The sequence below is a fragment of the Larimichthys crocea genome, chromosome XXIII (assembly GCF_000972845.2).
Source record: "Larimichthys crocea isolate SSNF chromosome XXIII, L_crocea_2.0, whole genome shotgun sequence".
Classification (NCBI taxonomy): domain Eukaryota; kingdom Metazoa; phylum Chordata; class Actinopteri; family Sciaenidae; genus Larimichthys; species Larimichthys crocea.
The window spans coordinates 10,740,422-10,754,585 of NC_040033.1; the positions used below are offsets into that span (position 1 = coordinate 10,740,422).

Below are 14,164 nucleotides of genomic sequence, written 5' to 3' on the forward strand. Positions count from 1 at the left end.
TGCTAAGAGCGTTATCATTAGCTGATACAACCTCTCGTTGTATTTTGTGACGTTAAAAATGAAAATCAGTTTTTACAAAAACAGAACAAAAATCTGAGATTTTAGGGAATCATGCACAATTTACAAAATGTACATACCTTGTTCCTGTATACCACTACTGCTCACGTGACGGCATTAGTGAGTCCTTAATGTGTGAGTGAGCGTGCACCAAACATGATCTTTGCTTTAAGGACACTGCTGGCTAAACTGAAAATCCAACTGAACAGGTGGGAGCTACAATACTGTAAAAATGTCAGTGGGAAATTTCTGACAAGCAGGCAGCTAACGCGTTTGACTTCAACATGCTGATGTAGGGTTTCACTAAAACCGCGTATGACCGTAATGCTGATGTGAGATAGACGGCTGAAAGCAGAGGTAGCCTAAAGTCTGTGCAAATAACACAACGAGCTGTCAGTCAATCTGCCGCCACTGCAGAACGCGCGTTTGATTTTTTTTTTTCTCCCTGCAAAACAGCATCATCAGAGGAGTCCTGATTCGTGACTGAAAAAAGTAAAAGCAGTGAGGGTGGTACATTAATCAGCCATATAGCTAACCACTTCTTTCAGTATACAACAGTCGAATGCGCGTGAGCCAGAGGCTGTATGGGCTGCGGCCTCTTGCTGGTGTCTAAGTTTACCATTTCTACTGAGGTGACGTCCCTCCGTGAGCTAAAAGCTAGGGGGAACACCAGGCTGCTGCTGCTAAGGCCTGCCTGGGAAGCACAAACGTTACATCTGACATGCTCGGAGCTCTCTAATAATTTCACTGAATGCGAAAAAATAATAATATTGAAGTAAAATGTCAAAAAGGCACGCACAATAATCACAGATCTAGGCATGAGGCAAGATTGGCACAAAAGACTGCATGCTATTAAAACTGAAGAAAGAAAGAAAAAAAAGATCTGCTTAACTAGAAATTAAAGAATGAAAAAAATATATATAGTAAAAGGACAATGATGCCAGGAAAATAAGACATCGGGAGGAAAACAACCGAAAATCAAAAAAAGCACAAAAAAACAAAACAGGAACTCCCATTTCTCTACGGATTCAAAATCAGCCTTAGAACAATTAAATATGCCTGCCACTACGGATTCAAAATCAGCCTTAGAACAATTAAATATGCCTGCCACAAGTCAACTCTGTCAACACTGCGGTACACATTTCCAGAACGTCATTTGGTTTTTCGGCTGATTTAAAGTCCTCTGGCTATGCTTTGTGGGATACATATGCAGCTAGTATATAGTTTTGCACACACGCAGCCAGTAGTGGGATTTGTGGCTCAATATATACACAAGTTAAAGTTATTGCAGGTTCCACTTGGCAGTCCAGCACTTGTTGCACACTCATGGCCTGTGTGCTTTGCAGTGGGGGCAAGTCTAGACTAGAGTAGGGTTTGTGAGGCAGGGCTTAGTCCGGGGGCAAGGCTGAGACGCTAAGGCTGCAGCTGGGTGGTAACTTTAGAGGAAACGGGGAGCAGAGAGGGGAAACACAGGAAGTGGTCACCAGTAAAAGGAGCGCGTTAGGAAATTAGCGGCCGTGCTGAGCCAACCCATGCCGTCTGTGATGGAGCCTACGCGTGTGACCGCCTTGTCCTGCTCCTGGGACGGGCTCTCCTCCTCAGGCAGGTAGTCCGGGATGTCCGTGTTCTCTTCTACCAGCACCTCCGAGTCCTCCTGGAACGGCACCATCAGCTGCAGACAAAGATGAAGGAAAAATATTTTAGAAAGTATAAAAAAAAACGACAAAAGATAATTATGTGTTTGTACCATGAAGCGTGCGATTTGTCCACGCAGCTAATTTATTCCAGGATTAACATAAAGCACAGTTTGACTACAGAGGCAAGTTCATCCGGATTCCATGACTGAGGCAGGTCTGACCCCTGCTGGCCACATCATGTATGACTATTAATAAAACCTTATTTACAGTTATTATATACAGGAATTCTTTGCAGGAATTTCATACTTATAAAAGTTACAAGTTTTACAGTTTGGGTAGAAACTCCAAATTGAGAATTCACTGCTGTAAAATGGTGCAACTAGGACTAGGTCGTGTTGTGGCAAAAAAGCAACTAGCCTACGGGCTGAGGCAGAGATGTGACTAGCTAATCATGTCAGAGTGAATAAGTCTCAGCCACAGGCAAGGGCGGCTACACTCCCCGTACAGAGATACACACAACATACAGTGAGCATACTGCTCTATCAGATGACTAGGTCTTGTAGCAATTTTCAGGTAAACAACAGCGATCTGAACAGGTGTCACATCTTACCTCTCCTCCATCATCTGTCTTCACCACCTGCTGAGCCGTCATTACTTTGGTGGAGTTGATTGCTGTGCCCAATGCCTGAGAACATAAACCATATGGATCTCGATAAATACTGCTGGTAATCACAAGAGCAAGGACAACTGGCATGGCTTACAATATCCTCGTCAGTTTTTTTTTTATTTTTTTTATTGAAATTGAAAGTTTTTTGTTACAAAAAACATCTGTAGTGACTCTAGGGAGCAGATTTTTTATATAAAAAATAAGAGCATCAAGTTAATCAAGTTTCTTGAATTGCATGCACACATGGAAACAGTGTTTTGTTTAGTAATCAGTCAAGAGGTACTGATAAGGCAATGAATAATCCATAGATTGAAACTGGACAGATGGTAAAAATTTATAAATCTATCATTGATAATTATTTGTTGTCAGACATCAGCAAAAAATACTTTACATCCCCAAGTTCCTGGATGATTTTCTGCATCTGGACGACACTTACCTCAGCTTTAAGGTCGGAACGGATCCTGACAACACATCTCTTGACAGCCATCTGGAAGGTGAAGCTGATGACCCCCCGAATCTTCAGCAACGCCTCCTCGCAAAGGCTCCTTCGAGTCTGACAGACGAAAGGAAACAGACGAAAGGTATAAGGAGACATACGAAGCGAGGCCAACGTTGTCATGAGTTAAGAAATGATTGTGATTTAAAAAAGGTACATTATACAGAATTAGATTAATAACGTGAATGATCCAGAAGAAGCTACAGTTTAAATCAGGTCAAACGGGAGCATAAAAATATAAAACACGTTAGAGGAGTATGGTTTCCAGCTGCCGGTGTTGTGTGTTTCTGCTGCAGAGATAGCGATGCAGCCCACCAGAGGCCGTCTGTCTGCTGTAATGTAATCTGGCTAGGTGCAAGCTTCCTGCAGAGCAGCATTCAGGTTCAATCTCAACGTCCTGCTGTTCAATGGCTGACATTTACAACCTGACCCCTCCACCCCTTCCATCCTGTGCCAGATAGACACTGCTAAGCCGCACTGACAACACTGTGATAATGACAGCAGTGAGCATGATGACCCCAAAATGAGATTTTTTTTTTTTCCTTGCATCAACGGACGGTTTGGTGTGTCTGAGTATGATAATTGCATGCCAGCACGTCGTGTTGAGTCTTGGGATTAGCTCTGCGGACACTTACGGGGTCATCCAGTCCATCGATGTGCAGCACCACAGTTTTGGCCCTCTTGTTGTTGGAGCCCAGGAAGAAGTGGGCCTTACGCTGGCAGGAGGCAGCTGCTGCCTCGGCCTGTTCGGCCTCTTCTTTACCGGCCGCTTGCAAAATTTCATAGATCTCAGAGGCCAGCAGTTTGGTCTCCCCTGGCGACGTACTCCTTTAGTGGAAGAGATTTTTTAAAAACGGGGGAAAGAGGGAGATAATTATACAAGATAAATATGTTGTCAAAACGGTTTTAAATGATCTGTTGTGTTGTTTTGTAAGTGCATGTGTAACGAGTGAATGTAGACTGATGTCAAGAATATAGAAACTGAATCACGGCCGTATTACCGTTCCAAGATATTTCTGTTGAGAGACAAGATAGAAATAGCCATGCAAAGGCAGACAAACCATGATGTCTGTGTGCCTCTGTGGGAGAGGGGAAGTGTGAATAATGCTTAAAACTGAAATAAAGTCATTAAGCTCCCATTTTTATGGGCGCCAATGAAAGTGGCCCGAATCTGAAGTCTTCAAACTCAGCTGTGGCCACAGGGGAACAAAGTGACAGCCATATCACCACCAAACCTTTCAATACATTTACAAATACTGTCAATCTTTGAGTCTGTTTATTGCAGTATTCTTTAGTGTAGCAAACCACAACGCAACCGATCACAAAACATTCAAACTTGCGCTAATTAAACCTATTCTACACTTCAGTCATTTCTTTACTGCATGATTACCAAGAAATTATAATATTTTAGTGGGCAACATCTTGAAGAAGCCACATGAGGTCAGTTGCAGTTGCTGAAATTTTGCGATAGATCCTGAGATACCCCTGCAGGCTGCTTCATGTGTCACCAAGTCATCACTCCTTCTGTAGTAACTACATACGACATCAGCTGTCTGGCGTAGCTGCCCTCTGGGGGCCTGGCGCTGCACAACATATTCCTACTCCAGCGCCATCGAAACCTGCCAGCCTTTCGGCAAGTCAAACACTCTCTTCAATTGATTTATTTATCTATTCATCACTTTTATGCACTGAATACGAGCCAACATAGTCTTGAGAGCTTGAGATCTTAATGTGTTGAAGGACAAAAATGGTATTCACACCTGTTTGCCGCAACCACGCTTGACGCTCCCCCTCAGCCATGTGTTCCCACTCTGTCCAGCTATGATCGACCTCTACCCAAAGTCAGATCGACTGGACTGCAAGCAGGGAAAGCTGCTGCCGTTACTGCAGGGCTCCTCTTGATGCCGTCCCTGTCTAGCTGAAGTGACTGGCTTACTCCAGGGCAAGCAAGAGCTTTGCCGCAGGAGGAGAAGGGAGGGGCGGCAGGGCGACAGAAATCATACAAGCTACAGCCACTTGAACATAGGTCTATTCCTATCAGGGTGCTAATGATGAACAGCAGTCACTTAGCAAAACTGGCACACACCCTCTGGTAAGACCAGCTATCTGGAGCACAACACCTCCTCAAACCGGACCAGTGTGTGTTCATCATGCTCTTTTAGAAATGATTCTACAAAAGCAGAAAGATTATACAAGATTATACAAGCAACAAAGAAATATGCTTAAAAAGAACCAGTGGATTTAGTGGCATCTAGTAGTGAGGTTACAGAGTGCAACCAAAGCAACACCCCTCACCTCACCCTCTCCTTCCTAGTACCGGTATTAAGGAGAATCTGCTGTATTTCATGGAGTTCAAGAAGGTGGGCACTTTGGAAGAGAACCCGCTCCCTCTGTAGATATCAAGCAGTAAACTCAAAAAGCAGAAGTGCCAAAAACATCAGTTCCATGAGTCAAAAATGCCATCATACATCATAAATGGCTTGTCTGAGCAACCAGGATTCATATAGCCCGCCTCAGCTCCACCCATGCTCCACGCCTTTGGCCATTTTTTGGATAAGCCAGGGGAGCTACCGGAGGCCGGACTGCCAAGATGGCGATGACCAAAGCCACCACGCACTGAGCTTCACAACAGCTCTTCACAGAACACATTGGTGACATCACGGAAACATTACACATGAATGAAAACATACATATGGATATTATATTAAATTTCTGATATATACTGTCAACAGATCCAGCTAAATCTGACACACTGACCCTTTAAAAAGATACCATGTGTGCAAAATAACCTGCCAATTCCACAACAAAACAAGAGCAAACACGAGCTCACATCAGTAAAAAAATATGCAAGTGGGCTCATCAAAAAATTGTAGGCGGCAAGATGCATTAAAATCTATGACATGCAGAAACAGCAATTTAACTGTTTACCAAATCAACTTTAATCACATTCATCCTGACATGGAAAATGGACGGACATCATCCTGTCTGGAAAATTTGCAAAGTGGCACACACTGTCCACACAAAACAAAAGAAATCCTAGGTTATGGTTTTAAATACAAAAGTGCACGGTGTGTGTGAGCGTGTGTGTGTGTGTGTGTGTGCGTGTGTGGTGAGAGATGCGGTGATGACAGGGACTTGCTTCTGCATGACATTCTGCAAACTCAGCATCATGCCCAGCTCGCCCTTCATCTTCTCCCTGTTGGCTCGACATTCTGCCAGGTAGCGCACGGCCTGCAAGGACAAGGGCAAGTGTTATCTATTCAGCGCTAACAGACCCTTTGTGATATCAGAAGAAAGAGAGAGACTGAGCTTTTAAAACAGGCGAGCATGTGCAATGGCAACATGTTACATAACCAGTATAAACACACATGCACTGGCTCCGTGTTTACACTTCACGGGTTACCGTCAAGGAGCAACTGTTACATAAAACAACTCAAATGTTTACTTTCAATACAACAAGTCCTGTAGAAAAGAGTGGTGGTGTTGAAGGTGGGGAGAGGCCGCCATTTCAAGACTTTGTATTGTGTTTGCATCATCAAACAGACAGCAGATGTCATCATTGTACAGTGTTTTTAAATATGTAGGCGTTTAAATGCCACCACATGTCAGCTTGTGACGGTGACTGGGACACAGTGGTGGGAGAAATGGTCATTGAAACCTGCTCTGACAGTGCCGGACAGCAGGAGGAGGTCAGAATATGACCTGAGCAGAAAACATGTAAATTACAGAACCAGTAGGGGACTCCAGTGATTATTCAACCAGGACTAATTTAATCTAGAACAACTAGAATGTTTGAATATTTATTCGACTGAATCACCGGCTTTGTGTATTAAAAACTTATCGTTAGTTCCTTCGTGCAACAGTAACTACCTGTTGTGTAAAGAGTCTAATGTGTGAAGAGAAAGAAAATCTAAATAAATGAACGCTTGCTTACCAATAGTGCAGAGTAGACGACTTGTGGGTTGGGATGGTCCAGAAAGAGGATGAGACCTGGCAGACAGCCTTGGTCTTCTACTATGGCTCTTCGGTTCAGGGGGTCTGCAGCAAGATCTCGCAGCTGGTTCACCACAGCCAGTGCATCCATCTCCGCACTCATGGTGCCTCTCGCCTTGACGCCACGCACATCAAACCAACGTCTTTGCTCTACTGAGAGGAAGAAGAGGAAAAATAAAGACAGAGCGATGTTAGGTCATCAAGGAGTCAGAGCTATAGCCAATTATTACTTCATCAATCAACCTGTAGACTTGATCAATTACGGTAATTGGACCACAAAATGTCCAAATGTTTGGAAGTTATATGATTTGCAGTAGCAAATCTTCACATTTGAGAAAAAACCAGGGAAATGTTTGCACTTTTATCTTCTTATGATGATTTAACGACAATTTATTGACACTTTTATCTTCTTATGATGATTTAACGACAATTTATTGACTGACAAATCATTTTTCTGTGAATCAACACCAATACAAACGCAATAACAACAAATCACAGACTAATCTGTTGGATAATAATGTCACACCGAGCCTAATTTAAATGTCTATGGCACGTCAACTACACCCACTGAGCACGTTTTGCTGACATGTTGGTTATGTGTGGAGGTTTTAAACCATCAGTAACCTCTGAACTGTGCTGCTGATCACTGGCTAACACTGTGGTTATCACGTGAAAGGACAAATAGCTCGCTAGCATGCTTCAGTAGTTTTAAACAATCCGGCTTAATGACACGTTGCCCTGCATACACAAACTAATTCATCGTTGTTAGATGAATCATAAACACTCGTTTTGTGACAAAGGCACTTTCCACGACCCCCAACCTCACCTCAAATCACGCCCTGTGTGCCACAGAGGCGAGTCGGGCAGCTAAGCTAAGGCTAGCTTGACAATCGTGGCATACCTGAGTGAAACCATGAGACAACCGCAGCTGGCTTCAGGTACGACAGGTGTAAGAGCGAGGAAACGAACAAGAGACAGCTACGTTACGATGTCACCTTTAAAAAACAAACAGTAACAAAACAGTTTCACTGACGCTGAGGCCTGCGCCTCTTTCTTTTACTATGCTGCTCCGGCTAGCAGCTGTGTTTGGGTTTTTGTGGCACATCGGCTGGGTACGTCTGTTTTGTCACACAGCGCGTCCCATCTTTCCATTAAGAATCCAATGCACTTAAGCGGGATACAGCCCGCCGGGGAATGTAGTGACACATAACGAGCATTCATAGAATTCCAGGCCTTATTATTGGATAGTAAAATTTGATCGACAGCTCAAAAGGTCCAATCGTCTGACAGAATTTATTTAAGGATCAAATTTAATTGGTCAACTTGTCCGTCAATCAACATTAAACAACCAATGGCGACATCGCATAGTCGCAACCTATTGTAATCCGCGTAATCCTATTGGCTCATGCGGTATTCCATGAGTCTTTCCCACCTCCTGCATTAGATGCCCGTCGGAAAGACAAGTTGGAAAATTTTCCTAAGTTGTCAGCCAGCGTCAGACTCGGTAAGTTAGTCTCAAAGTCACACACGGACCAGCTTTGAATGTGAATATATTGTTTACATATGTAGTTGACTACCACGCGTTGGGGGTCCAGTCTTCGACATTATCCCTGAACATTTGTCAGCGGGCGGTAAAGTTGTCTTGAGTTAGCTCGGTGTCGTTGTTAGCACCCGTTAGCCGCTCTGCCCGCTAAAAGTTAAAAACGCAGCTCAGCTTCAACCTGCCGAAAACTTTTAATATTAACTAACATCTGTCACAGAGCGGCATAACACTCACTTTCACACGGTGTTTAAGGTCCCGTACCTCGGCTGTGACCTCTTACAACAGTCGCTCTTCATACTGAAACACGCTGTGTCGTTGTAAGGTTGGCAGGTCAATTAATCAAATAACGGTGAATAGAGAAAGCAGCATTAATTAAATCACCTGTTTGAAATTCAACCGCATTGTCCTATTTTAATGTTGTATTCTTGTAATTTGATACTTTTATTGTTCTTTTTGTTTGTTTCTGTTATTTGCTGTCTACCTTCATTTATTGTAAGGTGTCCTTGAGTGACAGACAGGCAATAAAATGTATTATTATTATTATTATTATTCATTTCACTGATACAAGCCAAGTCATTGGTCAAAACAAACAACACAAACGCTTAGCATTAAATGTTAAGTATGCCTGACATATTTTGGACTACCTCATGTTGATAAAATATCTGCTCATTCATTAATATATTGAATTTATATGTTAAATATTCTGATTAATTATTACCTGGTGCACATTCCTGCACAAACTGTACGGCTTTTTTCACTTTATATGACTATATAAATGTATTTATATTGTTTATATATTTTTTTAAATCTTCCTTACACTTTTACTTAATGTTTGTTATGCACCTATTACACCAAGACCAAAAACCTACTTGGCAATAAAGCTGATTCTGATTCATAAGTATAATATCTCTGGCTGTCATACTCTTGTTTTTGCATTTTTAGGGAACTTTACGTATAACTACCTAACCTCGCTGCTGCATCTTACTGAGTGTTTTAATACAATTTTAAAAAGCTACGTTTTAAAGTAATTCTACTGAAGCTTGAGATGTATTTTATTTACTTTCTTACTACTCTGACAGTAATATTACATGCCCCACTTGCTTAGGAAATAGATGGAGAAATTCCAGTCATCATATTCGATAAATTACGTTATGTTATCTCTCAGCACCACTACAGGCTGCTGCAGTATGTATGTTGATGTACGGGAGCATCGGGTATTTTAAGTTTTGTGATTCAACGTGAACTTGAACTTCTCACTTCTTCTAGATGATCATTTGGTGATGATGCCCTTGGTGTCGGGGCATGTGTCTATCTGCCCTTTGGAAACACAAAAACAGAAATGAGTAAAGACGATGCAAGGATCGAAATGGACCTGGTATGTGTAAGTCCGTGTTGATATCTGATTAAACAAGTGACTGCTAAATATACTATTTCCAAATATTTCAATTCGGTTTGATTTCATAGTCTTGCACAGACCATGGTGCCTTTTGTCTGGGTCTAATCTGAAAAAAGCCCATTGTTAAAGTCCCTCAGTTTCTGATCTGAGAAATGCTAGTCATGGCCTGAGTTTGAATTTTCTGAAGGGTTTGAATGACTCAGCCATGATAAGAGTTGACTGAATTCTCAAATAGCTAAGAAAAGGTACCTCAGTGCTCCCTTTCCTATTTCCTTTAGCATAGGATACCCTGGACCATTTTTACCAAAGGAAAGGTGATAATGCAAGCCACAACTCCTTGCAACAGCAACGTACTACTGTAGTTTCTCCATGGCAGACGCACATAAATGTAAAAACAACACAGCACCTGCATATTGTTCCACTAAATCCCTTAATTGTAGAATGCACAAAAATCTAATTATCTCAAACAAATGTAAAAAAGAAATGTCAAAGTGCCCATGCCATCAAACTCTATGCACTTGTACTGTAGCCTTATTTTAATAATGTCTATTCTGTTGTTACTTTCTGTGAGTAATTGATGGTTTCATGTAGAATATTCTTTTAACAAAAGTTGGCATATTAATTTGTGTTATCATTTGCTCTGCAGGCTTTCGGAACAGCCAAGCCCTACGGGTCCTCAAGAAGCATCGTAAGAAGAATAGCCACTAGTCTTCCACTTAAACCTTGCCCCAGGGTGCATTTTCAGGTGAGGGACAGTTATCAGGATCATCTTTTTATAATGTTTTATAATGTTTAACAGCCCAATGTGTCGGTCTTTTAAAAAAATGTAGTATGTATATCTTGTAGTGCCTTTCTTATGAGTTTGTCACATATGATATAACTCTTTCTCCTCTTCTGTCTTTCTGCCTGTCTGTCCTGTCACAGTCACGTGATGAAAAGTCACACACCCTCTTAAACTTTTGTTTACCTCTGCTTGTCTGACTGTTTACATTTATGAACCATAAACAGAGTGGATTTAGTCATTATAACAGATATATCTTCTTACTCTCAGAGCACTGACTGTGTGTTCAGAATTTATTTTTACTTATTAATAAATCAACCTTTATGATATTTCACTTCGGTAGCATGCCACTGTCTGTCTCTTTCAACACTGTGCCTTCTCTTTTCTTCTTCTCTTCTTTCTCCAGCTACCCTCCCTCGCTATGAGGAATGCAGTTTGTCTGCTTTAGGTCAGTTTGTTCAGCAACCTTCAATAACCTTGAGCTGATTAAAGACCGACTGAGCGACCTGTTTGCCTACCTGAACTTTTATTAACAGTGTAAAGATCCTGTCCTCACCTCCTCCCACTGAACTTCCCTAATTTCCTCATTACTTTTATTACTTTATGATTGTTGAGTGCTGTAATGTTTCCTGGTGTGTGTGTGTGTGTGTGTGTGTGTGTGCGCGCTCTTCTCTGGCATGTATTTGATTATTACTGAGGCTGTTCTCTCTCTGTTAGCTTTATCCTTACTCTGACAACGCTGGGATCCTGATTAGTGCCAGGAGGCCTAACGGTTTGGTGGCCTCTCTGGCTGATATCGCTTGGATCGACAGGGATGAGGACGACGATGAAGACTTCTTTAGCGGCCACAGGTAAGAGCAGGATAGTGATCTGTCAGCTAATGTTCATGTGTGAGCAGTGTCTAGAAAAAAGCGTATCGCCTTATTGAAACAGGTCAGGGGTCCCACCAGGATTCATGTTTCGAGCCCAGGAGCCTCATCCTCAGAGACAATCCTTAACCCACCAAAGATCACTGCCAAGCGTGCATGAGGAGACTCCGGATCCTGAGGAGACTCCGGATCCAAAGGGGCCAACAATCGCCAACGATGAGGCCATTCAGAAGATCAGTGCACTGGAGACAGAACTTGCCAAACTCCGAGCTCAGATAGCCCAAATCGTACTGGCTCAGGAAAAGAGCGCACAGCCAGGTATCTCTTACACAACCTTTAAAAATACAGACTTACCTCTCTGTGTGTGGTGTGAATGCTGTAATTGTTTTCCATTTACTTCACTGCAGTAACACACATTTTCCTCTAGATGGCAACGGAAGTTCATGTTCATGTATCTCTAAGCTCTTTCTTTTCTTTTGTTTCATCCCAGCTGCTACCACAGGGATATCTCCACCTCCCCCTCCACCCTCTGGCACCCTGCCTCCCCCACCACCACCACCTCCTCCACCACCGCCACCACCACCCCCAGGTCTCGAGCGGACATTTTCTGCCATTGACCTGATAAAGGAACGCAGAGGGCAGAAAACAGATGGACAGACTCTTTTAAATACAAAGCAAGCAGAAGTCCCCAGCATGCTCGACGTCCTGAAAGACATGAACAAAGTCAAATTGCGATCAGTCAAAAGGTTGGCCTCTACTCATCTTGTATTATATTATATCTCAGTTCACCTCTTTCTTCTTGCGCAGCTGTTATAAAAGGGAAAAGGTGGTTGCAAAGCACACAGATAATCAAATTCTAATGAGGTAAACTGTTCTTTTCGTAGTCGTCCAGTGGAAGATGATGCCAAAGTGAAGTCCAACGAGCCGGCCGACGCTGCATCACTCATCGCAGAGGCCCTGAAACGCAAGTTCGCCCACCGGTATCGACACGACAGTGAACATGAAGACAAGGAGGAATTCAAAGTTCCTGTTCGAGACGTGAAACCTCAAAGCAATACTCCTCTGGTGAGAGACGTTACTGGATTCAACCCTTAAACAAGTGGTAGATCAGCACCCAGCCATGAATTCATCATTAATGGTCCAATCTCTGCTTAGGTTGAACTCCAGGGTCAATTCTGTGTGTTCTTTTGTTATCTGACTGGTTTGCAGGGTGTCATGTACTCTAATCTGTCCTCTGTTTGCTTTCACAGTTTGGGCAGCACATGTTGAAACAAACTGGAAAAAGGAAGTTGATCTGAACAGATTATCTTGAACTCCAGATGTATCGTGGACACTTTGAAAGTGCCTTATGAACACCAGCAGTTTCTGTGGAAATGCAAGGAATTATGCTTGAGCTAGACGACAGAGTCATCTCATAGTGTTGCATCCGATGATCATCTTGACCGTCTGTTTTTTGCACTTTTATAACTTATATTAGCTTTCTGTTTTACAAATTATTCTTTATTTTCGTTTAACTGGATGTCTCGTGTTTTTCTGTGTTGAATAGTTTATATTTCTGCTCATCGCTGTCCAGAGTTAGACAGAGCTTGTTGAAACAACACTACAGAATCGTTAAATAAAAATATGGTTTTATTGTTCAATCATTACTTAGGCTTTTGTTAAACATGTTGCACATGACATCGTTGGTCATTCACGTTTTTAAGGGTTCTGTGAAAGCTGAGTTCTTCTGCCACAGAAGAAAGGGAGCACTTTCTTACTCATGGAACATTGTGCCGTGTTGTTTATAAATGTATGATGACCTGTAGACTAATTTATGTTTGGGATTATTTTATTTATGTTTAAGTAGATAATTAAGAGTTTAACACAGGTAATTATGCAGTAGTTTTTTTAATTATTAATTATTTCCAGGTGGGTTTAAAACATATCTACTTTATTTGTTAAGTCTGTGCAAGTTGTGTCTCAGTTGCCAGTCTTGAAACAGGACACTATTTGTCTCTTTTACTATGATCCGTGTTTTAAAGCCAAAGACATTCCAGTGACGCTCTGCGAAATTATGTCTTTCACTGCCAAATATTTGCCTTTTCACATTTTAGGATGTTTAAATAAGGAGAACCACATTCACACATAAATTCATGTTTTCTAGATTGTTGACGGTACAGGTACATGTGCAATGTTTTGCCTAATCAGTACCTCTTTTGATAATTTGCTCTTCTCAGATCACTTACAACTCACACCACTAAAGAAATACCGCACACACACACACAACACATACTGTATGGACAACATATTTTAGTCATGGGTTCTAAGGCACCTGCTGTTTAGTATCCCAAAGGTTAATAAATTATTCTTTTTTGCCAGTAATTACCACATTTCATGCCTCAGTTTGAACATGTCAGAACATGCAGACTCCTCGGGGGTTATGTAACGTTTTTAGGCAGTATTTTTGTTCAGATTGACACGATTACACGCTGTTTCCATTTTTCCATTCACTATGCCAGTGCAGTTGCTGCTTCAAGACAACTCTAGTATTACCTCCTAAGTGAACAGGTGTGTCTAGTAATTGATTTAAATGTATTATTCCTAGATTTTGTACAAAAAGTTGTCTTCCATAAGAATTGTCAAATCTTTAAATAAAAGTTTAGTCTGCCTGACTTCCTCTGGTTGTTGGTCTCTGATTGTTGAGCTGATGGAGGATGCCTTCACACTGAATTGTCAGTATCGCCAC

General features: G+C 41.9%; 2 protein-coding genes across 8 annotated transcripts; one reads left to right on the plus strand and one right to left on the minus strand.

Annotated features, from left to right (window-relative positions):
- Window positions 1-1,193: 1,193 nt before the first annotated feature.
- On the minus strand, window positions 1,194-8,700 carry armc1 (armadillo repeat containing 1). 5 transcript variants are annotated; one of them, XM_019273704.2, is made up of 7 exons: window positions 8,628-8,700; window positions 6,792-7,003; window positions 5,997-6,088; window positions 3,493-3,685; window positions 2,798-2,914; window positions 2,305-2,379; window positions 1,194-1,729 (listed from the first exon to the last, which is right to left on the minus strand). In XM_019273704.2, exons 2-7 carry the CDS (start codon window positions 6,951-6,953, stop codon window positions 1,538-1,540), a joined length of 831 nt encoding a protein of 276 aa, XP_019129249.1. In that variant the 5' UTR covers window positions 6,954-7,003; window positions 8,628-8,700; the 3' UTR covers window positions 1,194-1,537. The 5 variants fall into 5 exon arrangements, with proteins under 5 accessions (XP_019129249.1, XP_019129250.1, XP_027130190.1 ...); XM_019273705.2 differs by having other exon boundaries at window positions 6,792-7,000; window positions 8,628-8,647; XM_027274389.1 differs by lacking the exon at window positions 8,628-8,700 and adding an exon at window positions 7,752-8,031 and having other exon boundaries at window positions 6,792-7,000.
- mtfr1 (mitochondrial fission regulator 1) lies at window positions 8,225-14,091 on the plus strand. Of its 3 annotated transcripts, none has more exons than XM_019273702.2 (8): window positions 8,225-8,354; window positions 9,660-9,774; window positions 10,436-10,534; window positions 11,288-11,421; window positions 11,504-11,757; window positions 11,930-12,185; window positions 12,324-12,504; window positions 12,690-14,091. In XM_019273702.2, exons 2-8 carry the CDS (start codon window positions 9,733-9,735, stop codon window positions 12,735-12,737), a joined length of 1,014 nt encoding a protein of 337 aa, XP_019129247.2. In that variant the 5' UTR covers window positions 8,225-8,354; window positions 9,660-9,732; the 3' UTR covers window positions 12,738-14,091. The 3 variants fall into 3 exon arrangements, with proteins under 3 accessions (XP_019129247.2, XP_010732564.2, XP_027130188.1); XM_010734262.3 differs by having other exon boundaries at window positions 9,660-9,768; XM_027274387.1 differs by having other exon boundaries at window positions 8,266-8,354; window positions 9,663-9,774.
- The last annotated feature ends 73 nt before the right edge of the window (window positions 14,092-14,164 follow it).